Raw genomic sequence first — 26,323 nt, 5'->3', positions numbered from 1 at the left:
GGAGGGGGCGGGACCGGGGAGGGGGCGGATCCGGAGGGCCCGGGCCAAGCTAGCGAGCCCGCTCGCTCCCCGCCGAGCAGAGCCCGCGGCCGGACCCGAATCCCCTGCGCCGCTCTCCAATTCCCTTCCGGCCGCCGCTCTGGACCGCTCCGGACCGCTCGGGGTCCCCGCTCTCGGCGTTGGAGCCTCTGCCGCTGCCACCGCTGTCCGACGTGTCACTGAGAGGGCCCCGCCCCCGGGGTGGGGTCTCGAGCTCCAGCTACCGGAGAGGGAGGAGAAGGGGGAGGTTAAAGGGAAGGACCCCCGGAAGTGCCCCCTCCTCAGTGGGGGAGAAGACGACGCCGGGGGCGGAGTCCCCTACCTCCCCCCGGCGTGGTTGGTGCGTCCCGGGTGACGTCAGAAGCAGCCCGCCCCTGCCTGGATGGTGCGTCCTGAGTGACGTCAGGTGCTGAGACCGGAGCTGTCCATCAGCACCAAAGGCCGCGGGCGGCATCAGGGCATGGGGCCGCTGCTCTGGGGCAGCCCGAGCTCCTGCTCCTGCTCCTTTCCCTTCCCCAGGCCCAGCCCGAGTCCCCGGACGCCGCGGGACTGGAGTGCCAGCTGGTGTTGGAGGCGGAGCGGCGACGCCGCCACGAAGAGACAGGTCCCTCCGGCCCAGCAGCCCTCTTCCCCGCACGTCGGACTTCTCGGACTCCAGTCAGCTGAGGCCTCTGCTGCCCCGCAACCCCGGCCCCTCCGGCCCCTGCATAACCTCTTTCGTTCGGAAGCTCAGGTCGCCTTTAGCCCAGGTAGATTTCGGGCAATCCCAGATTTAACCGCCCACAGACGAGTCTCCTGGCTGCCTCCTCACCGGCAGCACACTGCCCTCATCTCCCCCCAACCCAGTTCCCCTTTTAACTTCTTCGTCCTGGCCCCCTCTAGCCAAGCACTTTTGTTTCCTTTGTCTTTTGCTCCCCTCCACTTTAGGGATGCTCCCGAAGCTCCCTGATGTGGGCACCACTCCTTTGTCCACTGTGTCCTTGCCTAGTTCTCTCACTCCCATTCTTCCCTCATCCTGGTGGAGACCCAGGACTCCTCCTTGACTCCAACTTCCTCTCTGTCAGGCTGACCTGGGAGGGTGACTCCCTTCCATTGCCAGCACTATGCCCGGCACTGTGGCGACACTGCGGTTTCAGCTGCTGCCCCCTGAGCCAGATGATGTCTTCTGGGGTGCACCCTGTGAACAGCCCCTGGAGCGCAGGTACCAGGCACTGCCAGCCCTCGTCTGCATCATGTGCTGCCTGTTTGGAGTCGTCTACTGCTTCTTCGGTGAGACCCCCATCTCATCCCTCACCTGGGCTCCCCATTGTTTCCCTAAGTTATTTTTCTGAGGCACCTCAAATCTTCTCCAGAACTTCACCACCACCACAAATAACTATCTTTTCTTTATTTTTTTCTTTCATGCCACGTTTTCGTAGACCATTTAGACTCTAGAGCCTAGAGAACACAGGTTTTTGAATTAGGCATGCTTCAATTTGAACCTGGTTCTGTACCTTACTAATTGTGATGCCTTGGGCACAATAACCTGCCTGAGCTTGTTTTCTTATCTGAAGAGTGGGAACAATGATATTTACCTCACACGGGGTTATTGTGATAATTAGTAGGGACGCAGTAAATAATAGCTATTGTGGTGAAGATGTGTTTCAGTCACTGTGCTAGGTAGGCACTGAAAATATCCAGCACTGTGATTAAACCTGGTCCCTCACCACAGGGCATAGATGGGGAACAGATTTCTGGAACATTCACACCTGTGATACATGTTACAGTTGACCCTTGAACAACACCGGGGTTTAGGGTGCAGTTAAAAATCCACATATAACTTGTTCACCCTTGGCATTTGCAGATTCCCAACCATAGAACCAAAATACTGTTTTTGATATGCAGTTGTTTGAATCCATGGATGTGAAACCCGGGGATACAGAGGGATGACTGTATATTTACTGAAAAAGAAATCTGTGTATAAGTGATTCACAAAGTTCAAATTTGTATTGTTCAAGGGTCAGCTGTAGAGTAGGCTAGATGATAGTCACACACATGGATGTCACCTGCAAGGCAGGCTCCAGTAATTAGGGCCCCTGGGAACAGTTGAACAGGATGGATACTACATGTGGGAGTTCAGATGAATGGGCAAGTGGGACCTGAAATCCAGCACATGCTCCACTTGCCAAACTCCAGCCCTTGGCACAAGGCTGCTTTGCCTAGAAGAAGGCACATCTTTTTCTAATTTGCAGAAAGGTACCATATGGTCTAGTGGAATAAGTGTCCAGTGATTCTACAGCAAGAGATACAGAACTTCAGAGAAGGGAGCTCTATGGGTGGGGGGCTCAACAAAAGCCTCCAGAAGGAGTATTATAAGCAACTAGAAGAAATGCAAAGGAAGCTGGGATATCTGAGTTCTATGCTGAGGAGAGGTGGGGTGAGACTTGTGCTCTGATGCCTCTACACCTCCTCCTAGAATGGCTGGGCAGTAGGCAGGAATGGAAGCCAGATGGTCCTTTCCTTCCACCCCCAAACTCTTGGCTGAACAATTGCAGAGTGGGCAAGAAGAAGTGCCCCTCTCAGGGTTCAGGACACATTCTGGGCCTCCATGGAATCTATGTCACCTCTCTCCCTCCCCTATCCACATCCACTCCCTCTGCATTTGCTCAGTGCATCCTGACATTCCCTCTCCTGGGCTTGTCTGGCACCCTCCCCCTTGGATGTCCTTACTCCCTGTCTCTTAGACTCTGAGCCCTTGTGTATCCTCTACTCCTCTTTCTAGCCCCAGAACCTCCTGGATTCTGATGCTTCCCCTCAGTCCTAGAACTGAATCTCCTCTTTGACCTTTCTCTTTGGCTCTTCCTGACCCCTTGATCTCCATCTTCCCAACTGTTCAGGATCTACAAGTCCCTCACTCTTCCAGGTACCCTTAATGGGTCCAAAGGCCCTATAACCTCCATTTTCCTGAAACTCCACAACTGCTATTTCACTTCCTTTTTGACTCCCCATGACCCTTTGTAAACCCTAGTGACCCCTGCCCGACCCCCAGTTATCTCTTCACCTTTCATCCCTCTGACTCCATTTCTCCAACTCTCTGATCCCTAGGATCCCATTGCCTTATGGTCCCTCCCCCACCATGTTCTCAGTAATCCCATTTCTCTGGCCTCAATATTACCCTCTCTCTGAATGATTTAATACTCTCAATGATTCCACGTCTGTCATTCCCCCTGACCTGCAAAGACCTCATGTCCTGGAACCAGTCCCTAACAACCCTGCTTCCCCCTTCTCTTTGTAACCTTTAATGGTGTCATGTCTCTGAAGCCCTTAACCCTCATTCCCAAGACCCCATCTTTCTGAATCTATGAGGCTTTCATCTCTCAAATTCTTTCCGATTTCCAAATACCTCATGTCTTTGAACAATCCTTCCCCACAGACCCCAATGACTCTACCGCTGATCCCCTTATGGCCCAAGTGACCTATCTCTCTGATCCCTATGATCCCAAAGACCCCAGTGACCCTATCACTGATTCATTCTCGACTCTAGTGACCTACCTCTGACTCCTCTGACCCTCAAAGACCCAATACTCATCTCAATGACTGTCTATTTTCCAAATAACTCCCAATGACCTATCTCTCTGACCTACCTTGGCCCCATCGCTGGTTCCTTCAGCACCCCAAAGACCCTCAAATCTCTGATTTTAGTGTCCTGCCTCTGGTTCCCCTGTAATTTCATGTCCCTGACCCCTCTAACCTTTTGCCTCTAGCTCAGTGACCTCACTTTGGCCCCTCACTAGCCCCTGTTCCCCTCCAGGTTACCGCTGCTTCAAGGCAGTGCTCTTCCTCACTGGGTTGCTGTTTGGCTCGGTGGTCATCTTCCTGCTGTGCTACCGAGAGAGGGTGTTGGAGACGCAGCTGAGTGCCGGGGCGAGTGCGGGCATCGCTCTGGGCATCGGTTTGCTCTGCGGGCTGGTGGCCATGCTGGTGCGCAGCGTGGGCCTCTTCCTGGTGGGGCTGCTGCTGGGACTGCTGCTCGCCGCTGCCGCCCTGCTGGGCTCTGCACCCTACTATCAGCCGGCCTCCGTGTGGGGCCCACTGGGGCTGCTGCTGGGGGGCGGCCTGCTCTGTGCCCTGCTCACGCTGCGCTGGCCCCGCCCACTCACCACCCTGGCCACCGCCGTGACTGGTGCCGCGCTCATTGCCACCGCCGCTGACTACTTTGCTGAGCTGCTGCTGCTGGGACGCTATGCGATGGAGCGGCTGCGAGCCGCCCCCGTGCCCCCCCTCTGCTGGCGGAGCTGGGCCCTGTTGGCACTTTGGCCCCTGCTCAGCCTGATGGGCGTTTTGGTGCAGTGGCGGGTGACAGCTGAGGGGGACTCCCACACGGAAGGTGAGATGGTACAAGCCAGGGTGGGCATGAGAGAATTGATGTGGGGAAGGGGCTGAGTGATTGGGGAGTGGGAGAAGAAGCTGTACACACCAGGGTTAGAGAGGTGACTCACTCGGGGTGTGTGGGAAGATAGGGTCTCAGTGGCACCATTCATTCCACAACAATGTATGGAGCGGCAGCTCTGTGCGGAGCCCACTCCAGACACCGGGGATACAGCAGAGACAAACAGAAAAGGTCTCTACCCTTATAGGGTTGCATTTGGGTTGGCGAAGACAGATAATAGACATGCAAAGATAATTCCAGTTATGTGGAGTGACATGAAAGAGAGATGTAGGGTAATATGAAAGAGTGACCTATAGAGCCTATTAGAGACAGGGTGCTCAAGGAAGGCCACGTGGAAGTGGTGACATTTAAGCAGAGTGCTGAAGGATCAGGGGCCAGCCAGGCAAAGAGCTAGGGAAGAGGGAGTAGCAAGGGCAGGGGCCTGAAAAGGAATGGGCTTGGCTTGTTGAGGAAGTGGGGCTGGAGTGTGGTGGCTGAGGGATGCCCTCCGAGCCACGATGAGAACTCTGGATTTTATTAGAAGGGCAATGAGATACTGTTAGACATTTAAAGCAGGGAGGATATGATCTAATTTAGCATTTGGAATGCTCATTTTGGCCGCTGAGTGTAGAGAGCCCTGGGGAAGGCAAGTGTAGAAGGGGAACCAGTGAGGAGGCAGCTGTGGTTGTCCGGTAGAGAGATGACAGAGGCTGGTCTCGGCAAGTCACCTAGGGCTCAGGGTTGGGAGAAGGATAATAGCTGGGGAGAGGACACTTTGGAAGTCTAGGAATCTTCCATAAAGACCTTTGGAGGTAAAGAACAACGGAAATCCCATTTGGGAGGTGTGAGACCAGGAAAGAAAAGGGGGAGGTTATAGACAAGGGGAATCCGGAAGCCTGGAGCCCCTAGGTAGGAAAGGAGGAGATGAGGCACGTGGGCCTCTGAGACCCTTCTCTGCCCGACCCGTCACAGTGGTCATCAGCCGGCAGCGACGGCGTGTGCAGTTGATGCGGATTCGGCAGCAGGAAGAGCGCAAGGAGAAGCGGCGCAAGAAGAGGCCCCCTCGGGCTCCCTCCAGAGGCCCCCGGGCTCCTCCGAGGCCTAGGCCCCCTGACCCTGCTTATCGGCGCAGGCCGGTGCCCATCAAACGCTTCAATGGAGATGTCCTCTCCCCGGTGAGCACCCTGAGCCCCTCCAGTCCAAATTCGGAGAAGCGAATGTTGTAGAGTCTGTCCAGGTCAGGACTGGGCCTTCCCCAGGGTCTGGTCACTGTCTAGAAGATCTATTGCTTGTCCACACTTTGTAACCTTTGCATCAGGAGCCTGTTGGACCCAGGTCTGGGATGGGGGAAAGGCGTCTGAGGATTAATTTTAATGAGGGATGGTACAGGGTAGGGTTTCAGCGCTGTGGACTGTGGTGCGGTGAGGTCCTGGGCCTTCATCAATCTGGGATGGCTCAGGCTTGTGAGGGTGCAGGGAGAGAATGTTTGCCTGAGGTGGCTCTCAGGGCAGGGGTCTGCAGCCATACTCACACCTGTGTTTACTCTCCCACAGAGCTATATCCAGAGCTTCCGGGATCGGCAGACAGGGAGCTCACTGAGCTCCTTCATGGCCTCACCCACAGACACGGACTATGAATATGGGTCCCAGGGACCACTGACAGCCTGCTCAGGGCCCCCTGTGCGGGTATAGCAGTATAGCTGCTCCCGCCTGCCCGGGCTCTGCAGTCAACAGCTCTGTCAGCTTGGGGAGGCCTTCTGGGGCACCACCCAGTCTGCCTGTGGGTGTTCTTCCCCCACCTTGGAGAAGACTGGCCTGGCTGCTAGAAGGGAGGACCTGTCTCAGGCTAAGCCTGGCCTGAGAGAAAGCCCCCTCCCAAGCTCCCAAGGGGCTCCTGAGGGATGTGGGGTGTGCTCAGGGTTGTGAGTGTGTCACCTGTGTGTGTGTGTGCGTGGAAGGGTGGGCTTAGAAGGGACAATGGGACACTTGCCTTAGATTTCTGATTGGTAGGGCTTCTGCAAGGTTGGCCCCACCTCCTCCCCCACAGCTGGGGTTCCATGGGCCGCTCTCCTGCATGTCTAAGTGGAGGAGGTCTGCCTTCTTCCCCCATCGCTCTGCCTCTCAACCAGACTCATCTAAGGCTTCTTGTCCTTGTCCATGGGGCAAACTGCAGCACCCCTCACCCTGGTCCCCTGTCCTCTGCAAAGCCACCAGCCTGAGGGCAGTGGCAGAGGATGGGGTTAGGGGTGCTGTTCTGGGGTGGGTTGGGGTGGGGAGCAGGGGGCAGTGGACTTAAATGCATGGTGCATGTCTGCTGTCTGTCATGCCATCCTGGACACCTCATGCTTCTGTCTCCCCCCACCCCACCCTGTTTTACATCTTTTATAAATGTGCCAAACTAGTGGCTTCTGCCAGGAATGGTGGTCTTCAGTGGCTGGCACGTCCATGGGCCAAGTTAGAAGCACTGTTGCTCTTGGTCTCCTGTGTCACTCACTACACAGGGGCTCCAGGCAAGTTCTGCCTTCCTACGTCACACAGAGAGCCAGGGAAAGGGGCTGCATCGCTTTTATTGTCTCCCAACATCTCTGGTTCCCCTGTTCCCCCGCCCCTGCCCAGGGTAAAGACACGAGCCTTCCAAGCTGTCCGAGGGCACCCGCCTGGCCTGGTTCGATCCTCCTAGCTACCTGCAGAGGAATGACTTCGCGTGGGGCTGGGGAGGGAATGGGTACCACCTTCCTCCCCTGGCAGAGCCTGGGTACCCACACAGAAGCAGGGCCCTCACCCTCTGCCCCACCCTTTCTGGGCTTTTGTTGGGGCTATCCGGGGGAGTGGGAAAGTGGGAGTCGGTTAGGAGTGGAGCAAGGCATCTAAAAGGAACTCAGAAATTCGAGTGGAAGGTGGGGCATCTCCTATATGGAAGAGGAAAGAAATGAGACGAGCTCTGGAGCCCTCTGCCCAGGCTAATGTTGAACTCATGAGATGAGCAGAAGCCAGCTGGGCAGAGGGCAGAAGGGGAGTGAGGAGTAGTTGGGGAGCACAGACCAGGAGCCAGTAGTTGAGAAGGAGAGGAACTCGGGTACAACCGGGGCATTCAGGAGAGACAAACATGGTCCAGAGGCAGGAGGGAGTGAGAGAAGCTGGGACAGGAAGGGGTGTAGAAAGGTGGCAACAGCTGCCCTAAACCAAGTGGTTCCTGTTGAGAACACAGCTCTCTCCTCTCCTCAGCCTGGGTGACATCTCCAGCCTCCCTACTCCCTACCTTCAACACATCCCAGAACCAACTTGCTATCTTTTGTCCTGGAAAACCTTGGGGTAGGTGTGTCTCAGCCCACCCACCTGCTCCTAGGCGACCCTTCCTGCCTGGCCAGCCCGCCTGCCACTCTAACCTCTGCCCAGTAGGCTTCACTCACCCTCTACCAGCAGCCGCGTGTGCGCGCTGTCCTGGCCGGCCTGGCAGCAATAGGTGCCCTGGTCCTCAGGTCGCACGTCATGGATGACCAGGCTGTGGGTGGAGCCATGGCTGCGCAGCTCGTACTTGTCTCCCGGACACAGCTTGACCCCCTCCCGCAACCAGCACACGTGGTCCCCCGAGCGGGACACAGTCACCTCCAGCACGGCCCGGCGGCCGACTAGGACCGTCTTCTCGCGAGGGGGGCGGCGGCACATCTGCAGAGGCAGTGCTAGGGGTGGAGAACGAGGGCTTAAGTTAATAGGGACACGCAGGGCCCCCAGGAGGAGAAATGCATCTTCCCTGCCCTTGCAGCCTCGACTCCTGGTCTCAGATCTCTATGCCACCAGCCCGTTCCTCCGTACCCCCAACCCAAAGTCTCCTCCTCCCCGTCTCCTCAGGAAATCCACTGCCCTCTGTGACCTGCCCCAGGAGAGCCCCTTGAGGAAAGGAGGTGGGGGAGGCAGCGTTCCTAGGACCAAGCCGCCAGCCTGCCAGTCCCAGGGATGTGATGCCCACTCCTGGGGTTCCCCCCGCAGTTGCTCACCCTCCACCTCCAGCTCAGCCACGGACTGGGCGGGTCCTGCCTGGAAGTGAACCTCGCCGGCTTCCTCCGTGCGCAGTTCGCTCAGCACCAGAATATGTTTCTTCCCTGAGGGGGGGCGGGTGCGCTAGCGAGGCCAGAGCTTCCTCTGGGGAGGATTCGGGGATGAAGGTAGGGCCAGAGTAGGTCCCTGGGTCGGTTCGGACTCGATAAATGCGCTGGGGTGAACGGAACTGGGATGCGAAGGTGGAAGAGGAGCGGGCCAGGACCGAGGGCTCAGCACTGGGGGCCGCGGAAAAACAGGGAAGAGGCTCGTTGGGTCGTGGGGCGGGCCCATTCTAGTAGGAGGCGGGGCCTATCTTAGTGGGGTGGGGTCTCCGTGGGCCGGGGGCGGGGCAGCAAGGAGCCAGAGTGGATGCGGTCTGCCAGACCTTCCTGTCGGATGCGGACGCGGCCTCCAGGTCTCAGTGGGCGGCCTCCGAGCTTCCAGCTCCCGGTGATCTCGACCTCTGACACGGTGCACTCGAACGTGGCGCTGTCGCCCTCGCGGGCGCGCACCGACCGGAGCTCGGAGAGCACAGACACCACGCGCTCTGGGGCGGAGTCGGGGGCGTGAGGCGGGGCGGGGCGGAGCGGAGGCAGCAGACCACGCCCACACCTCTCCCCTCTCCCAACAAGCTCCGGAGTCGGTCCGTGGGGAAGGCGGGTCTGCAGTCCCCGAGTTCGCATCAATGTCCCCCCGCAGTAGTGCCCCGTACCCACCGCGCACTGTCAGGCGGACGGGTCCGGCACGAGCAGGCCCCACCGCGCAGCTGTAGTTCCCGGAGTCCAAGGGGCTGCAGCGCCGCAGCTGGAGAAGGCGCCGCGTGCCGAGGGCCTGGAGCCTGAGCCGAGGGCTGGGGATGAGCCGGCGCCCATCCTAAGGGGCGGGAGTGGCAAAGAGTTGGGATGAATTCGGCTGGGCACCGGCGACCGCAGCCCACGGAGGCGGCGGCGCCCTCTGTTGATGTCAAGCGATTTCTAGGCGCGGTGATGCTTGGCTGTGTCTCCCAGCTGGGGTCGGGCCGTCCTGTGCCTGCGGGCTGTGCCAAGAGCCTCACTGGGAAGATGTCACCCTTTAGGGATGTTAAGGCTGAGAAGGGGCGCCACAGGAGTGGGAAGCCCAGATTCATGTACCCATAGCACTGGCCATGAGCTTGGATTCTGGAATTAGGCAAACCTGGATTCAAATATGGGCCCTACCCCTTTTGTCTGTCCCTGGGCAATTCTCACCCCATAGAGCCTCAGTCTCCTTATAGCTAACACTGAGATAACAAGATTTACCTCAAAGGGTTGCTGTAATGATTAAAGGATTAAATGTAAATCTGAGTACAGTGCCAGGAACATCTGCTCAGTGAGTATTAGTTGTTTTGTTATTATTATTACGGTGCCAAGGTGGTCTGGGATGGGGCTGGGCTCTGACCTTCTCCCAGGTGACATCAGCCAAGGCCTGAGAAAGCTCGCATTCGAACGTAGCTGTGTCGCCCTCGGTCACCTCAAGGTCCTGTGGCCCTTGCACAATGGTCACTGGGGCCTCTGGGAGTGGGAAAAGGAGGACAGTGCAGAGAGAGCAGGGCTCAGGGCAGGATGGGGACCCAGCTTACAGGGACAGGGAGAACACACATGGGCACAAGGTGTCAGTGGTGGACACGTTCTGACAAGGTGATTAGTGGAAGCCACTAGTGAGTGGGGGATGTGCTGGGATGAATGGTCAGTGGGGGATGCTGGCCAGTGGAGGACACAGTGGGGTTACAGGGGTCAATGGGGCAGGAGTAGCCAGCTGGCAGTAACCCTTTAAGGTGGTCAGTGGGGGACATGCTGGTGCTGGAGGGGCATGGTGGGGAACCGAAGCAGAGATGCCAGTGGAGTCACCCACAGACAGGCATGGCCAGTGGATGCCACACTTGGCTAGAATGAACAGGAGACACTGGACAGTGGGGGACACAGTGGATTCAGAGGAGCAATGAGGGGGGCTCTAAGCAGGTGTTGTCAGTGGGGAATACACTAGGCTAGAAGCAAAAATGGGGGACACTGAAGCAAAGTTGCTAGTGGAGTCACCCTTAGGCACAAACAGTGGATCATTGGGACTTGGGTGGTCAGAAGAGCACACTCGGGCAGGCAGAGAAGGACACAACAGGCAGGCATGGTCAGTGAGGCCACACTCAGAATGGTCAGTGGGGCCATGGTCAGGCAGGCAGACAACGGGGACCACGCTGGCATAGGCATGCTCACAGTGGAATAGTCAGTGGTTCACAGGGACTTAGGCACAAACAGTGGATCATTGGGACTTGGGTGGTCAGAAGAGCACACTCGGGAAGGCAGAGAAGGACACAACAGGCAGGTATGGTCAGTGAGGCCACACTCAGAGTGGTCAGTGGGGCCATGGTCAGGCAGGCAGACAATGGGGACCACGCTGGCATAGGCATGCTCACAGTGGAACAGTCAGTGGTTCACAGGGACTGGAGGGAGGGTCAGTGGAGCCACGCTTAGGTAGGACAGCCACTGGGGCCACACGGGGCCAAACATTCAGGGAACTCACATGCTGGCAGAGAGGTCAGCGAGGGGCACACTGGGACAGGCATGGTCAGTGGGGGCCACACAGGTAGTGGGATCAGTAGAGTCACACCCAGGCTGGTCAGCAGGTGGGCAGTGGTCCTAGAGACCGCACCTCTCACAGTGAGTCTGGCTGCACAGCGCAGGGAGTCCGTAGTGAAGGAGACGCAGCCTGAGTCAGCCAGGCCCAAGCCACTGAGTACCAGGTGGTGAGTGTGGCCCTCTGCATGAATGTGGCACTGGGGCCCTGGGTGCAGCCGGACTCCACCCCGGGCCCATTCCCCAGTCACGCCATCCTGGGACAGCTCCAGTTGGAAGGTGGCGCTGCCCCCCTCGATGATGGTCACATCCTTCAGAGGCTGCAGCACCCTTAGCTGCCTTGCTGGTGGAGGGAGATGGGGGAGAGAGGAAGGATGAGGCTTCCAACTCTGAGCACAGGTTTAGGTGGGCTCATGCATCTCTTGGCCCTACGTGCACCACCCCTAACACCCGACCTCGTAAGGACCTATTAAACAAAACTCAGAACCAGGGTGCAGGAAGAAGGGAGCACAGCTTACCAGATTTGGGGGGAGAGAAGCGGTTATTGGGGTTAGAAGAGGGGACACATGAAGGAGTGAGGTCTGGTTAGAGAACTGAGGAGTCTGGGTGGGGGATGCTGTGACATTGGAAGGAACACAGGATTTGGAGTCAGACATACCAGCATCGGACCCTAGCTCTGCCATACAGTTTGTGAGCTGTGTGACTTTTCACAAACTGCTTGACCTCTCTGGGCCTTAGTTTCCCCAATTGTACAAGGTAAATAGCATTGAGACACACGGGTTTATTATGATTAGATGAATGAAATAAATTAGAAGAGAATATGTAACGCCAGCAAGAACCATTTACCCAGCTCTGTGTGGGCATTTTTCATGTTATCTTAATGTTCCCAAAGACGCTTGAAGTAAGGATCAGTCCCATTTTTAAGAAGATTTGGCTTAGAGAGGTTAAATAATTTGCATGAGGTCACGCAGTTAATGGAGGGCTCCAGCGTGGGGGTGGGAGTGCTATTTGCCAGCTATCTCTGCTTCTGAAATGGGCCCATGTATCCTGGGGCGTATGACTAAAGGATAAACACTATAAGTCTTTCTGGAGTATAATATTTATGTTTATAGCAAAGCCAACTTGGACATATGAAATGGAATGCAAAATCCACATGGACTTCTGAGTGAATAGACAACATTAGACAAAGAAAAGTTCTGCTTTGCGTAGGCTGCTTCAGGTCACACTCCTGGAGGTCATCCAGGACTGACTTGCCTCACCAGTGAGAGGCACTTGGGTGGGTGTCTGAGGGGGCCCTGGGCCAGCTCAGAAAGGCTGTGCCATGGGGCAGGCAATATGTTAGGAGAGCATGGGGCACTCACGCCTTACACTGAGCCTGGCCAAGGTTCGATCGTGGTGGCTCTCACAGCCGTAGGTGCCCTGGTCAGCCAGTACGACGCCGTGGATGAAGAGACGGTAGACATGGCCATCCTGGGCCATGGACAGGCGAGAGTCGTGGGGTAGGGGCTCCCCACCTCTCACCCAGCGCACGGCCCCTGCCGCACCCACTCGGCCTGTCTCCACTTCGAGGCACACGTCCTGGCCTTCTTCCACCCGCATATCCTGCAGCCGCCGAAGGAATAGCAACTCCATTTCTGGGGAGGAAGGGAGACGGTTGTCATGGAGCCTGGAGGCTGACCCCCTGCTCCTTCTCACAAGTCTGTCCTTGGACACAAGGGTAAGGCTGCTAGAGCTGGGACTGGGAGACTAGATACAGGGAACAAGACTGTTTCTTCCCCATCAGGACCAAACCTCGAACGTGGAGCCGGGCACTTGTGGCCGTGCCCCCTGCTCGGGCAGTCACGGTTCCCGCATCCTTGAGCTGGCACCCTCGTACAGTCAATGTCCGGCTTGAGCCATTCTGGGCCATCTCTAGCTGGGGCCCTGGAGTGACAACGGCCCCATTGCGCAGCCAGGTGACATCGGCGTCTGGAGGGGAGACTTCACACCGGAATGTGGCATCATCGCCCTCATGGACAGTTAGTGGTGTCAGCTCTGAGACCAGCTTCACCAGTGGTGGTTCTGGTGGGAGGCGGTCAGGCAGTGAGGTCGGCTGGGTCTCTCCTCATCCCTCCCATTCATCCCCTCAGAGGGTAGAGGCCCCCACTCCCAGTTATTTAACAGACCTGTTAGGAGGCCTACTGTATGTCAGCCATAGGGGTGTCTCAAAGGGTTAGATGCCAACTCTCTGCCACTCTTGGCCAGCTTCTCTAAATCCTGGCCTGGCACCCCACCTCTCTGACTCCCTAATAATAACAAATCATTTATTATGGACCCTATTTATCTCATTTAACTGTCACAATAGCCCTGTAAGATAAGCACTATCCCCACACTTCAGAGCTGGGGCTCAGAGAGGTTTAGCTACTTGCCAGTGTCACACAACTATTGGGAAGCAGAATGCAGATTGGAACTTGGGCGGGTCACTCTGGAGGCCCTGCTTTTAACCACTATGCTATGCCTCCTCTTATTCGAGGGTTCCAGGACAAGGAGGACCTGAGGCCCCATCCAAGGAACAGTTGTACATGAATTGGTTGGAGCCAGAGGCAGCCAGATGGGGTGTAGAATTAGGGGGCTCCAGAATGGTGTGGGGGGTATGGACCTTGGGGGGCCAGGGGCCAAAGGGTGTGAGGGGTGCACTGTTACCTTCCACACTGACGAGGAAGATGCGGCTGTCCTGGGGTGCGTCGCACAGGTACTCCCCAGCGTCCCTGCTCCGTGCCCCCCGCACCCGCAGCACCTGCCTCGCCCCGGCCTGCTCCAGCTGCACCCGCCCCAGGCTCACCAGTCGCTCCCCATCCTTGTACCAGCGCACAGTGGCCCCCGGCCCGGAGAGGTGCACCACCAGCTCTAGGTCCCCACCTGGGGTGCTGCAAACCCTCGTCTGGGCCACCTCGGGGGCCACCACCCGCACGGGGGACTCTGTGGGGGCAGAGCCGGGGGTCACTGGGAGGAAGCGGCTCTAGGGCTATAAGGAGGGCAGTGGGAGGCAAGACGGGGAAAGGTATTGAGAGGTGGGACAAGGAATGGACAGGCGTGCTTGAGAAGCAGGGAAACTCATGGGTTTGGGGTGCAACTCTCAGGCTTCCTGCCCAGGCTGTACTCACCAGCCACTTGGACAGTGAAGCTGAAGCTGGGGGCTCCCGGGGCCACACCGCACTGACAGGTGTAGAGGCCTGCATGGGCTGGCTCTGCGGCCTGGATGCAGAGAATGCGGCGGGGGCCCTCCGTGCGCAGCTCCAAGCCCTTGCCCTCCTGCACCGGCCTCTCATTGTGGCTCCAGAAGACAGGGGCACCAGCCCGCGACAGTTCACAGCTCAGCACCACCGGCTCCCCGGGGGCCACACAGAGTGGCCCGGGGGCTGCCTCTGGGGCAAGGAACTGGACTGGGGGCTCTGGACAGAGAGAGGAGAAGATCAGCTCAGGCTTGTTCTCACCTCCCCCACCCAGGCTTGCCAGGAGCACCCACCAGCCAGGCTGACATTGAAGGTGACAGCTTCATCATGGGTCTCACACACATATTCCCCAGCATCCTCGGGCTGGGCGTGGGGCAGGGTCAGGGTGCGAGTGGGCCCCTCAGCACCCAGCTGCAGGGCATCCGATGCTTCTACCTCCAGCCCATCTTTGTACCAGCGTACCTGGGAGCCAGCAGGGGCCACCTCGCAGCGCAGCTCCACTCGCCCTGGGGCCCCAAACTGCAGGTCTAGGGAACGGGCTGCCGGGCGCACAATCCTCTCTGGTGGGGCTGGTGGGTGGACAGAGAGAGGGGCGTGTAGGCTCAGTCTCACCTGCTGGCTTCTCGGCCCTTCCCCTTCACAGCGCAGCTCTCGGGAGAGGTACCAGCTACAATTACTGGGCACTTACTGTGTGCCAGGCGCTGTGCTAAGCACATTGCGGCTCCTTTCTCCCCACTCCTGACACTCCCTAGAGGAGTCCACCCGCTGGCTTCACTTTACAGATGAGGACCTGAGGCCTCTTTAGAGGAAAGTGACTTACTTGTTCAAGGTCACATGGACAAAAAGAGGTAGCCCAGATCTGTCTGACCCCAATGCACCTCCTTTTACTCTGCCCCCATTTCCTACCCCATCCCAGCTTTGCCTCTGATGCCCTTATACCACCTGATAAAGCATCTATTTCACTTATTCGTTATCTGTCCACCTTCATTAGAATGCAAGCTCCATGAAGACAGGAGGTTTTCTCTTACTGGTTCACTACTGCACCTGTCAGCGTAGAACAGTGCAGAGCACACAGCAGCTGCTCAACAAGTATTTGTTGAATAAATGAATGAATGAGTACTGCTAATTGCTGGACTCTCTCCACCAGGCCCCTAGTCACTGTCCTGACCCGATTTGGGCCAGCCAGGGCTCTCTGATGGCTGAGAATAAGGGGGCTGAGGGAGGAGAGGAGGCTAGAGAAGGGGAAGGCTGTGTGGGCCAGTAGGGGCCCCCTAAGACATAGGAAATGGGAGGTTTGGATATCTGTCCCTCAACCTCCTGCCTCTTTAGCTTTCCAGAGTGCTGTAGAGACTGCCCACCTGTGACAGTGACAGTGAAGAAGGCTGAGTCATCTCCGGCATCGCACACAAACTCGCCCCCATCCTCGGGCTGGGCAGCGGGCAGCACCAAGCGGCGGCGGGGCCCGTCACTCTCCAGCACCAGAGCCTCGCTCTCCTCCACCTCCAGCCCATCCTTGTACCAGCGCACTGGGGCATCCTCCCTCGACAGCTCACACATTAGCACCACACACTCCAAGCTCACGGCGATCAAGGTCACCTCATCACGGGGGTATATGATGCGCACCGGGGGCTCTGCAGAGTGGAGGCAACCACAGCTGTCACAAACTTACCATCAGCCTCTCTGCAGCCATCTGGCAGCATGAAGTCCCTGTCACCCACAATAATAAGAGTAATGAGGATAACAACAAGGACTCATAGGTCTACAATCTGTTCTCTGAAATCCCTGCGGCCAGCGGTGCGACAAAATCCAGAATGCTTCGGATTCCAGAAATGGTGCATTTATCACACGTCACGTATCCAGCTCCCCTGGCCCCCACTAGGGCAACCCCCATAATCAATCACATTAACAATTCTTCAGTGTAACATAGAGATGTGTTCACCCTAAGCAAGATAGTTAAAGAGTACCAATAGATTTACGGCAGTTAAGCTCAGGTTTCCTAAAATGACTTTGAATACCAAACTTTTGATTATCAGAGATTTTTGGCTTTCAGAATTGTGGATAAGGGACAGTGGATTTGTAATAGCAAATACTTATATACCACTTCCCCAAATTCCAGGAACAGTCCTAAGCACTTTACACATTTAAGCCTCCTAGAAAAGTCGGCATTGTTTTATTCCTGTTTTCCAGGTGAGGAAACTGAGGCACAGAGTGATTAAGCAACTTCCTTAGGGTCACAGCTGGCTACACCTACTCCAGAGCAGGAGGAGGAGCTACCATCTGTTAAAGGGGGGCTCAGATTCTGCAAGCAGTGATAGGGATTCTGAGCCAAGGTTTGCAGGAACTCAGTAATGATTTTTGCATCTGTGCATAAGAGTTGCCAACACCTGTCTGAGAGTTCCCCAGGGACACTAAACGCTGGCTGATTCCGGGAGTTTGTCTCCAACTGCTCGGAAGTGGTTACTCCTCCACAGAGAGAAAACTATGTCATTGTGGGAGAAGACTAAGACGTTGCACTGAGCCAGAGCCTGCCCACATGACCACGCACCCTGGGGGTTCTCCTAGAATCTTGTCTCCAGGATACTTTAGTGCTCCTTTAGCATTCGGCCCCCTTGTGGCTGGGCTGGGGAACTGCTAGCTTCCCCATCTCTTTTTGCAGAGGCGTAAGCTTGGGCCCACATGCTGCTCGCACACACTCAGTCCCCTCTGCCTCTGCAATCCACCTCCCTACCTGGGCTTGTTCTGAGAGTCTAGAGGATGCAGGCTGATTCTCTAGGGCCCAGAAAGCTAGTCAATTGCAGAGTGTGGCTGTCTGAGGGGTGGGGAAGGGCATGGGGGCAGTGGGGTGAGGACAGGGTGGAGCGATGCGGCTGGGGTGCCTGCACAGCTGTGAGACCTCAGCCTGTCATTAGACTTGATTCTCCCCGGCCTACAGCCAAGGTGGTGGTGTGTGAACCTCCTTGTGAAGAATCTGGTGTTTTGTGAGGTCAAATGTGGGCTGGCATGTGTGCAGCTGCGGCCATGATTTCTGGCCAGGGCTTGGGGTGTGAGAGCCTGAAGGGACTCACTACAGGCCAAAACATGTGCAAAAAGGTCTCTTTGACTTCGTGGGCTTGTGTGTGCCAGGTTGTACTATTTAGGGTGCAGGGAGAGAGGGGCCCTAAGCAGCTTGGCCTAAGCCAAGGCATTATTCCTAGGGCAGGGAAGGGGAGGGGGCAATAAGCCCGTGCCAGCAGCAAGGTGGTTGCTCCAATGCAGACAGTGGGGTTCTTCTGTGCCACTCAAAACTTCTTAGGCCCTACGACACCCCGAAACCTCCACCCCCCACACCTGCACACTGGGAATGGTACTATGGGCTGCAGTCCCAAAACTTCCAGCACTGAATGACCATCACTTCCGTAGATGTCCTGTGCTTTTCCCGCTTTGAATATTCTCCCCCAAACTCAGTCCAAACCCTGACCCCCGCTCAGCTAACAACTTCTGCTCCAAGTATCTGTTTTGAAGGTACTTACTGCCTGCCAGCCAGGTTAGGTAGCCCCCCAGCCTTGGGCTCTCACTGTGCTTTATCATGACACTTAACAGCCCATACGCTTAAGACCCTGTACAGCAGGGGTTCCCAATCCCAGGGCCACAGACGGGTACCGGTCCATGTCCTGTTAGGAATCAGGCTGCACAGCAAGAGGTGATCGGCAGGCCAGTGAGCGAAGCTTCATCTGTATTCGCAGCCGCTCCCAGCACCAGTATCACCGCCTCAGCTCCACCTCAGATCATCAGGCATTAGATTCTCATAGGAGCACCGGTCCCTGGTGCCAAAAAGGTTGGGGACCGCTGCTCTACAGTGTCTGGTCTTCCTGCCAGGCTGTGCTCCAGGAGGGAGGCAGGTATGTCTGTCTGCATCTGGAGCCCAGCTCAGGGTGGCATGGTGACTTTCTGCGAGGCCCTCCCTGACACTCCTGCTTTGTTCTCCTGAGCCCTCTGCCCTTGTCCCTCATAGTACTTGTCATGAAGTGTCACTGTGCATTTATTTGCATGTTTATTGATTTAACATAGGGGTCGCAAACACAAATGCCCACAGGGGCCAGGTAGGTAAGGTCAATGGCTGAAGAGGTCTGGGGAGAAGCAGAAAGGAAGGGTGGGGAGGGTGGGATAGGAATGTGAGCCCCGTATTATGGGGTCGGCTGCTACTCAGCGCCAGCTGTTCGTCGCCATGGGGGGAAGCGAGACCAGAGCCGCCGGGTCTTCGGCTTTTTCAAGAGGACGCATAACTCCGGATTGTTATTTGAACTGTCCTGATTTTGGTAAGACTCTGCAGGCCAAACAAAACACGTCTGTGGGCTGCATGAGGCCCTGGGGGTTGCCCATTTGTGACCCCTGGTTAACAGCGGCTGCCCCAGCTAGACTGGCAGCTCTCTGAGAACAGGGGCCAGGTCTGCATTGCATGTCCGTTACCCTCCTGGCACATGAACGTGCTCAGTAAATGAGCTGGTGGAGAATAGCTATTCCTGGCCTTGGGTGCCGGGGAGGAGCCTGCTCACTCACATAGGGGCCCCAAGCTCTTCCGGGCAGAGAGCCCTGGCACATGCACCCATAGCCCCACCTCCCTCCTCCCCAGTGTGCTAGCTAGGGGCTATGTGGCCATCTTCTCCAAGGGCTCAGGACTGTTCTCTGGTGACCCCGGGCAGCTCGGGTAGGCCCACACCTGTGACAGTGACGGTGAAGGAAGCTGACTCGTCATCGATTTCACACAAGTACTCGCCGGAGTCCTCGAGCTGGACAGCGGGCAGCACCAGGCGGCGGATGGTGTCTTCCTTCTGCAGGAGCAGGGCCGGACTCTCTGCCACCTCTTCACCATCCTTGGTCCAGCGCACCTCGGCCCAGGGCCGGCATAGCTCGCAGGTCAGCACCACGCGCTCTAGGCGCACGGCTGCCACGTAGACCTTGCCACTGGGGTACACGATCCACGAGGAGACATCTGGAGGACAGGGATGGCGTGGCCAGGCATCAGGGGCTGAGACCAATGGGCCCTGCTGCTCTGCCTGATCCACGCCTGCCCTACTCCTGGAAAATGTGCCACATATTGAATCAGAGGGCCCTTCCTTGGATTGTGGCTCATAGCTGCTCAGAGAATCAGTCACGGCTGGAGACAAAACCAGTCACCAAACACATCAGGGCCACGGTGGCATGGTGGGGGCCACGGTGTCAGCCTCGGCTGCAGAACATTCTACATTTTCTAGGTTGGGACAGTATGAAGGGTAAAACTGGGGAGAGGAGGGCTGGGTGCCCAGATGGAGCTGGGGTCTCCCGCAGGCCTCAGATCTTCTGACCCCTCCAGTGTCCACCTCCAGACCCTGCCCTTTGGTAGCACTGCCTCCCCTCAAGCTCCCCTTGGCAGGGGTCTCCAGGAGAATGGAGAAGGCAGGGCTTCCCTGTGACTTGTGTAGCTATGACCAGTGCTTTATTGACAATGTGTTTCCTGCAGTGACTGAGCCTCGGGGTGCAGACCATGGGTCGGGGATAAAGGGGGGTATGTGATCAGTTGGGGGAGGAAGGCAGGGGCTGTAAATAATGGCCCAGAAGTTAGAGTGTGACAGCTTCCCAAACAGGGGCAGAAGGTGCCTTCTCCTGTCCCACGGGCCTGACTGGACCCCCACCTGTGATGGTGACGGTGAAGCAGGCACGCTCGTCTCCAGCGACACACTGAAACTCGCCCCCATCGGGGGGCTGGGCAGCGGGCAGCACCAGGTGGTGATGGGGTCCTTCGTTCTCCAGCACCACGAAGTCACTCGCCTCCACCTCCTGTCCATCCTTGTACCACTGCACAGGGGCATCCTCTCGATCCACCTCACAGGTCAGCATGACACACTCAGAGGTTATGGCATGCACGAACACATGCTCCTGGGGATTCAGGATGTGCACTGGGGGGTCTGAGGAGGAGCAAAGGAAGGGTCACAGAGATAACCCCCCGCAGGAGACATGTGTCCACTCTGGCCACTTGCCCAGGACGTAGTCTCCTCTCTAGAGGACATTGGGAGGGTTAAGGCCATGCCGAGCAGGGGGCTCCGGGGTAATGGCATGGGATACTGTGGGTGTGGCAGGTGGGGCATGACAGGAGATCATGTGGCATCGGAGTGTTTGGTAAGTCCCCAGAGGATCAGAGGTCACTAGGTTGGGATATGGAGGGAGGGAGGGAGACACAGAGAGCCTTCGTCTAGGCAGAGAGGAAGTCAACTGTCACAGGCCACATCAAGGCCAGGCTTGCTGCTTTTACAAAGAAGCCTCTGGGGCACTGGTCCCAGGTGGGGAAGAAGGTGGGAATGACTTAGGGGTGCCATAGTGGGAAAGCTGCTTCCTACAGGCAGTGAGCTTCCTGTCACTGGGTGCATTCAGGCAGGGGCTAGAGAACATTCTGGCAATGGCGTTGAAACAGGATTTCCACTTAAAGTGAGATGAGCTGGGTCAGTGGTCCCCAAGCGGCCTTCCCAGAGTGGATCCCTAAGCCCTGTCCTGTGGATTGACTCTGATGGTCTGGGGGACCTGGGCATATGCACTTATAACAAATTTCCTCAGGAGTTCTGAAGCAGCCAGAACAAGGACTGGCTTCTGAGAACCACTGGACCACTGCATTTAATGCTTCCCTTTGACTCTGGCCGCCTGGGGCAGTGGGATAAGCACAGTCCTGGGTGTGAACCCAGCTCGAGTGTTTGCTGGCTGTGTGACAAATGGCAAGTTACATAACCTCTCTGAGCCTCAGTTTCTTAATCTGTGAACTGGAGATATACTGCCCCTCATCTAGTTGTGAAGATTAAATCAAAGTGTATATCTGAAGCATCTGGCATAGTACTTAGCGAGTAGATGTTCAATAAATGTTAGCTCCCACTCGCCTTCCCTTAGTTGGATTTACCAGAGAGTTTGCAGTGGGCCAGTGTTTGAAGGTGTTGCTGCATGCGAGGATTAAGAAGCCAGTGCGGAGTGATCTGAAAACACGTTCCCTGGCCCACCAGGATCTCCCTGGAACAGACCTCCCTCAAGCAAGCAGACCAGGAGGGAGGACTTGCATGGCCCCCAGAGTCAGCCTTAACTGGAAGAGCCTAGGTTGCCATGGTTCCTGACCTTGGATAGTGACACTGAAGAAGGCTGAGACCCCTTCTGTCCTGCACTCAAACTCGCCGCTGTCTCGGACTTCAGCCGCAGGCAGGACCAGGCAGTGTTTGCGCCCATCCATCTTCACCACCAGCGACTCACTCTCGTCCACCTTCTGCCCATCTTTGTACCAGCTCGCTGGGAAGTCCACCCTGGAGAGCTCACATGTCAGTACCACCTGCTCCGAGGTCGTGAAGGTCAATGACACCTTGTCCTGGGGGTTCAGGATGTGCACTGGGCTCTCTGTGTGGGGAGAAGTGTGGTCACACGCAGTAGGCAGGGTGCTCTGTCTGGGAGAAGCACCCCTCTCCCTCTGGTGAATGTGCTCAGTGCAGCGGGGTGGGAACATCAGTCCAGACAACTGCTGCCCACGCATTTGTTGGAGGTTTTTTGTTTGTTTGTTTGTTTTGAGTTTTAAAAATTTGGTTTGGGCTTACACGCCAGCTCCGAAGAGCAGTGGTTTCAGTGTGCATAAAAATTCCTAGGGAGCCTGCTCAAAATGCAGATCCTCGACAGCCCCTCCCCAGCTGTATAAGGGCCTGGGAATCTGCATTACGACCCGACCCTCCAGGTGACTCTAATGTCAGTGATTCAGATTGCATTTTGGAAATACTGCTCTGGCTGCTGATTACGTCTTACTTTGCCCTCTTCCTGTGATGCCGTCAGCTGACCGCCTCAAGACTCTGTGCTTGGGCGCCGAGGAATTCCTTGATTGGCCTAATAATCTCCAGTGATTATGAGATGGCAAATCCCAGCATGCTCCCTAAACTTTCAGACCTCCACCAAGAACTGTCCTTTTCAGGCACCCTGTCTCTCCCTGTCTCCACAGGTGACAGAATGTGATTCTGGAGCCAGACTGCCTAGGTTCATACTCCAGTACCACCACTCATTAGCTCTGTGACTTTCTTTAGACAGGTTACTTAAGCTCTGTGCTTCAGTTTCCCCATCTGTAAAATAGGATGACATAGGACCTACCTTATAGGGCTATTGAGAACACTGTGTTAATTAATATATATAAAGTGATTAGAACTGTGACTAGCAAACAGGAAATAACTACGACAATATTAGTGATTATATAACAGGGCAGGGAGCTAGGGGCCAGGGTCTGTGTCTCTGAAATGACAAATGCAACAGAATTCCATAAACCACAAAGCACTCTGGAGAATGTGGATATGATGCTGACGAATTAACAAAGGGTCCCATGTACGATGCATGTAGGGTGAAACTGGCCTTCTGGTCCACTGAATCCTCTATCTGAGCCCAACATGGATGTTCTTTACTCTCTTGGACCAGATACGAGAAGTAGGAACAGCATCTGCTTTATATTTCCAGCAGGATTTGTGTCTTGGCCCTGTGTGCCCACCCTGATCCCACCCAGCACCAACCTTGGATGGTGAGGGCTGCTGAGTCCTGCACACCTGGGCAGCTAAAGCCAACCAGGGCCCCGCTGTCCTGGTGCTTGACGCCTTGAAGGATGAGTCTGTGCTGTAGGCCCTTGTGCTCCACACGGTACCGCAGGGCCCCAGGCTCCACCTGGCCTTCTGGCTCAGTACTCTTGAGCTCCTCCCCGTTAAGGAACCAGGTGCCCTGGATGATGGTGGAGAGATCGAGGGAGAAGACGGCATCTTCCCCATCATATACCTGCACATCCTCCAGACCTGCCACCAAGCGAGCTGTGGGCACTGAGATGAGGACAGAGCACAACCATCAGAACCACAGTGGTGGCAGAGGGCAGAGGTTCACCGTGGAAGGCATTTAAGAGGACAGAGACTAAGGACTGCAAAAGGGAGGAGGGGGTGCGACTTGGGACAGAGCCACCCACAGACCGGGTCTGGCGGGGCCGACTCACCAAGGTGAGCAGACCCATGGAACACAACGTGGGGACTGCGGCCGTGTTCGCTGACCGTGCAGACGCGGAAGCGGTAGTCGCCCTCAGAGGGCACACAGTCTCCCGGCACTTCCACGGCTCCAGCTTTCTCAATGCTAAAGCACTGGATCCAGTCTTCTGAGCCCACTTCCTGCCGCTCTAGCCGATAGATAAAGGGGGTCTCAGGAGCTGGCTCAGGAGGCTTCCAGGTCAGCAGGACTGTGTTCTTGTGTCCCTTGAACATCTCTGCCAACACCGGGGGTCCCGGGGGATTGTGCTTGACACCTGAGGCAAAAACGGAGTTTGTATTCGAGCCCTGCTCCAGCCTCCCATTGCCCTCCCGCCTTAAGTCCACTTTGCCAACCCACACTCTGGCATCTGGTCACCCTCCTGCCCTGGCCCTCCTGTCTAGACCTAGCAGAGTCTGCCCAAGGGCTTTCTTGCCCTCACATTTGACTCTGAGAAGAGTGGTGGTACGGGAGTTGCCCAGGCTAAAGGTGACCTCGCCAGCATCTTCTCGGGTGACACCCGGAAGGACCAGGGCATGCATGTGGCCGGAGCTGCTCTGGCACGTGGTTGGCAGGTCCTCCCCATCACGGCTCCAGTGCCCCTCGACTCCAGCCTCTTGTGTCTCTACCAGCAGCACTGCGTTCTCGCCCTCTAGGACATCCAGCTTCCGGGGCAGCCGCTTCACAATGGGCCCTGAGATGCGAATGAGAGTCCATCAGCCTGGGGTTGGGGCACCTGCCTGCCTCAGCCTTGGCCTTCCCCTGCTGGCCAGCTGACCTTTGACTGTCACGTTGGCCACAGTGCGCACCCGGCCCCGCATCTCGCACAGGTAGACGCCATCGTCATCTGCTTTCAGCCTGTGGATGATGAGGCGCCTGACGGTGCCCTCCTCGATCTGTTCATACTTTCGGCAGGGCAGCAGCCGTTGGTCCTCCCGGAACCAGGCCGTAGGGATGCGGGAGTTGGGTACTTTGCACTCCAGCACGGCAATCCCATGCTCCCGGCCCTCCACGTCCTGCAGGGGCCTTGAGAAGCGGAGACGGGGCTCTATGGAAAGGGGAAAGATCAGAGAAGGCTCTGGAGAGGGTCAGACCTGGAGAAAGACTTCTCCTGGCATCGTCAACTGCCTAAATCCAGATGAGCTCACGCCGTTTGCTTTTCTCCCGGAGCCAGTATTCACTGTGGAATCAGAGAAAAACCTCCAGAAGCGAAGCCAGATGGCCTAAATTCTCATCTGACCCTGACACTCACTAGCCACATCACCTTGAGCTAGGCCATTTTAGTGATCCTGGGCCTCAGTTTCCTTATCTATAAAGTAGGTAAAGGGATAGAAGGGCTTGGACTACATCAGTGATTTTTCAAACCATTCCTTGGGACCCCTCAGAAGCACTGCACAAATTCTGCAAGGGTCTGAGTTGCATTTCCTTTTAAAACTATATAAGCATTTTCAAAACTGCAATTCACAAAAAGAAAGCGCGGTGCTGGAAATGACTCGTGGGTTCACCTGGGCTGCTGGAAAAGCACATTTGTCATGTAGGTCTGGGAAGGTCTGACTTCCCACAGGGCATTTTCCTCTTGCTGGAGTTAGAGTGTTGTCCGCCTGGACAGAGTATGCATATCACCATTCCCATGAGGCCACCACTGTGGCACAGGTGCCACATGCTTGAATGTGTGCCAGGCCAGGCTCAGGAGATTTGCCAACTTTTTTGCCTCCGAGGGAAAAAGCTGGGCAACAACCAGTAAAGATATAACTCTGCGAGTTGTGATGAATTCCTATTACGAAGAGCTTTAACTTTCAGTGTGAGTTTGGGGTGCTTCCCCCTTGTTCTCTGTTTATGAGCATTTATTAGATATTGTTGGTGACTCGACTTTGAAATATAAATTTTCTCTCCTTCACCTTCCTCTTCTTGCAAACTCGGGAAGTGCAGTCTAATGAAAGAATAGTCGAAAATCGCAGGGTGGTTTTATCCCTCAAGTTTACCTTTGGTGTGAATTAAGAGTTTCTCAACGTGATGCCTGCCTCGGCCTATCCCACAGACTCGATGAGGAAGGCAGCTTCCACTTACAATGCGTGTATTCAATAAAACTCCCTTGTTCTCATTGACTGGCTTTATAAATCTGGACTTAGACATTTACAGCCATAAAATGATGCTTTTCTCTTTCTTATATATTGGGGGCCCAGATAGCGTTTCCATTGGGGGAGGGGAAGTAAAATAACAAAGGTTGAAAACCACTGGACTAGAAGAGTTCTAGGCCCCTCTCTGTTCGTCCATCAAGCTCTCCTTAAAGGGAGGCTTGCCACCACATGTCTCAGAATCACTCGCGGAGTTTGCTAAGAAGTTCCTGGGTACCCTGGAGACCTACTAAACCCGAATCCCTGGGAGGAGGTAGGCAGGCAGGAAATGGGACCTTAATGCTCCTCCTCCCCTCTCCCCACCGTCTTCCGTGCAGCTCAGGGGCCGAGCGGGGCTGGAGTTCGGAGGGCCTGGGAGGGGGCGCCACCGTACCTTTAACGTGCAGCTGCACGGCGCTGAGCGTCTGGCCCGCTGAGTTGCGAGCGGCGCACACATAGAGCCCGCGGTCCTTGGCCTGGCAGTAGAGCACCTTGAGCACGAAGCCGCCGTCGCGGTCGCGGTACATGAGGCGGCGGCGGTCGGGGAGCAGAGGGCGGCCCTCCCAGTGCCATTCGATCTCAGGCTCGGGTTTGCCCATCACGTAGCAGCGGAACTTGGCGTGCTTGCCCTCGTTCACCCAGAAGGTCTTGGGCGCGCACTTGACCGGCTCCACCACAGGCTTGGGGGCCTCGTCGGGGTCCTGGGGCGGGCTCTCGCGGGGCTGGTGCACCTGGAGCAGCGCGCCGGCCTGCGCGTGGCCATGCGCGTTGCGGGCGTGGCACACGTAGACGCCGGAGTCGGGCAGCCGCGCCGCCAGGATGCGCAGTGCCAGGCTCGCGCCCCCGCCGCCCTCGGCGCGGCCCGGCTCGAGCACGAAGTGGCTGCTGTCCCACACTTCGTCCAGGGCCATCCCGT

The 26,323-nt window shown here is 56.4% G+C and overlaps 2 protein-coding genes across 5 annotated transcripts in view; one reads left to right on the top strand and one right to left on the bottom strand.

Annotated features, from left to right (window-relative positions):
• Positions 1-6,864, top strand: part of TMEM198 (transmembrane protein 198) — an 8,254-nt gene extending 1,390 nt beyond the window's left edge. The window contains exons 1-6 of one of the 4 annotated variants that reach the window (XM_025043270.1): positions 111-424; positions 559-788; positions 1,104-1,308; positions 3,830-4,405; positions 5,420-5,622; positions 6,001-6,864. In XM_025043270.1, the coding sequence (XP_024899038.1) occupies positions 1,143-1,308; positions 3,830-4,405; positions 5,420-5,622; positions 6,001-6,138 (1,083 nt within the window). In that variant the 5' untranslated portion in view covers positions 111-424; positions 559-788; positions 1,104-1,142 and the 3' untranslated portion in view covers positions 6,139-6,864. Of the gene's footprint in view, positions 1-110; positions 446-558; positions 1,309-3,829; positions 4,406-5,419; positions 5,623-6,000 lie in introns of those variants that run through there. The other 3 variants (XM_015585388.2, XM_025043269.1, XM_025043271.1) reach the window with 3 other exon arrangements.
• Positions 6,865-6,975: 111 nt separating this feature from the next.
• Positions 6,976-26,318, bottom strand: OBSL1 (obscurin like 1). Its single transcript, XM_025043272.1, has 21 exons — positions 25,802-26,318; positions 24,072-24,341; positions 23,736-23,987; positions 23,268-23,570; positions 22,804-23,100; positions 21,389-21,661; positions 19,930-20,202; positions 18,978-19,250; positions 15,640-15,912; positions 14,575-14,850; positions 14,213-14,500; positions 13,752-14,027; positions 12,861-13,130; positions 12,431-12,703; positions 11,146-11,412; positions 9,901-10,013; positions 9,201-9,357; positions 8,870-9,031; positions 8,442-8,546; positions 7,857-8,126; positions 6,976-7,355 (listed from the first exon to the last, which is right to left on the bottom strand). Exons 1-21 carry the CDS (start codon positions 26,316-26,318, stop codon positions 7,294-7,296), a joined length of 5,250 nt encoding a protein of 1,749 aa, XP_024899040.1. The 3' UTR covers positions 6,976-7,293.
• Positions 26,319-26,323: the final 5 nt, after the last annotated feature.

The sequence above is a fragment of the Pteropus alecto genome, unplaced genomic scaffold (assembly GCF_000325575.1).
Source record: "Pteropus alecto unplaced genomic scaffold, ASM32557v1 scaffold110, whole genome shotgun sequence".
Lineage (NCBI taxonomy): Eukaryota > Metazoa > Chordata > Mammalia > Chiroptera > Pteropodidae > Pteropus > Pteropus alecto.
Note: the sequence above shows the minus strand (reverse complement) of the source record. Positions and strands in the feature narration are given on the sequence as shown.

Excerpts from the sequence above, each read along its gene's own strand:
- OBSL1 (XM_025043272.1), bottom strand. The coding sequence starts at position 26,318 with ATGGCCCTGGACGAAGTGTGGGACAGCAGCCACTTCGTGCTCGAGCCG. Across the intron at positions 14,851-15,639 it reads CTTCACTGTCACTGTCACAG|CCCCACCAGAGAGGATTGTG; the intron begins GTGGGCAGTCTC and ends TCCACCCACCAG. Across the intron at positions 12,704-12,860 it reads TGCCCGGCTCCACGTTCGAG|AAATGGAGTTGCTATTCCTT; the intron begins GTTTGGTCCTGA and ends CTTCCTCCCCAG.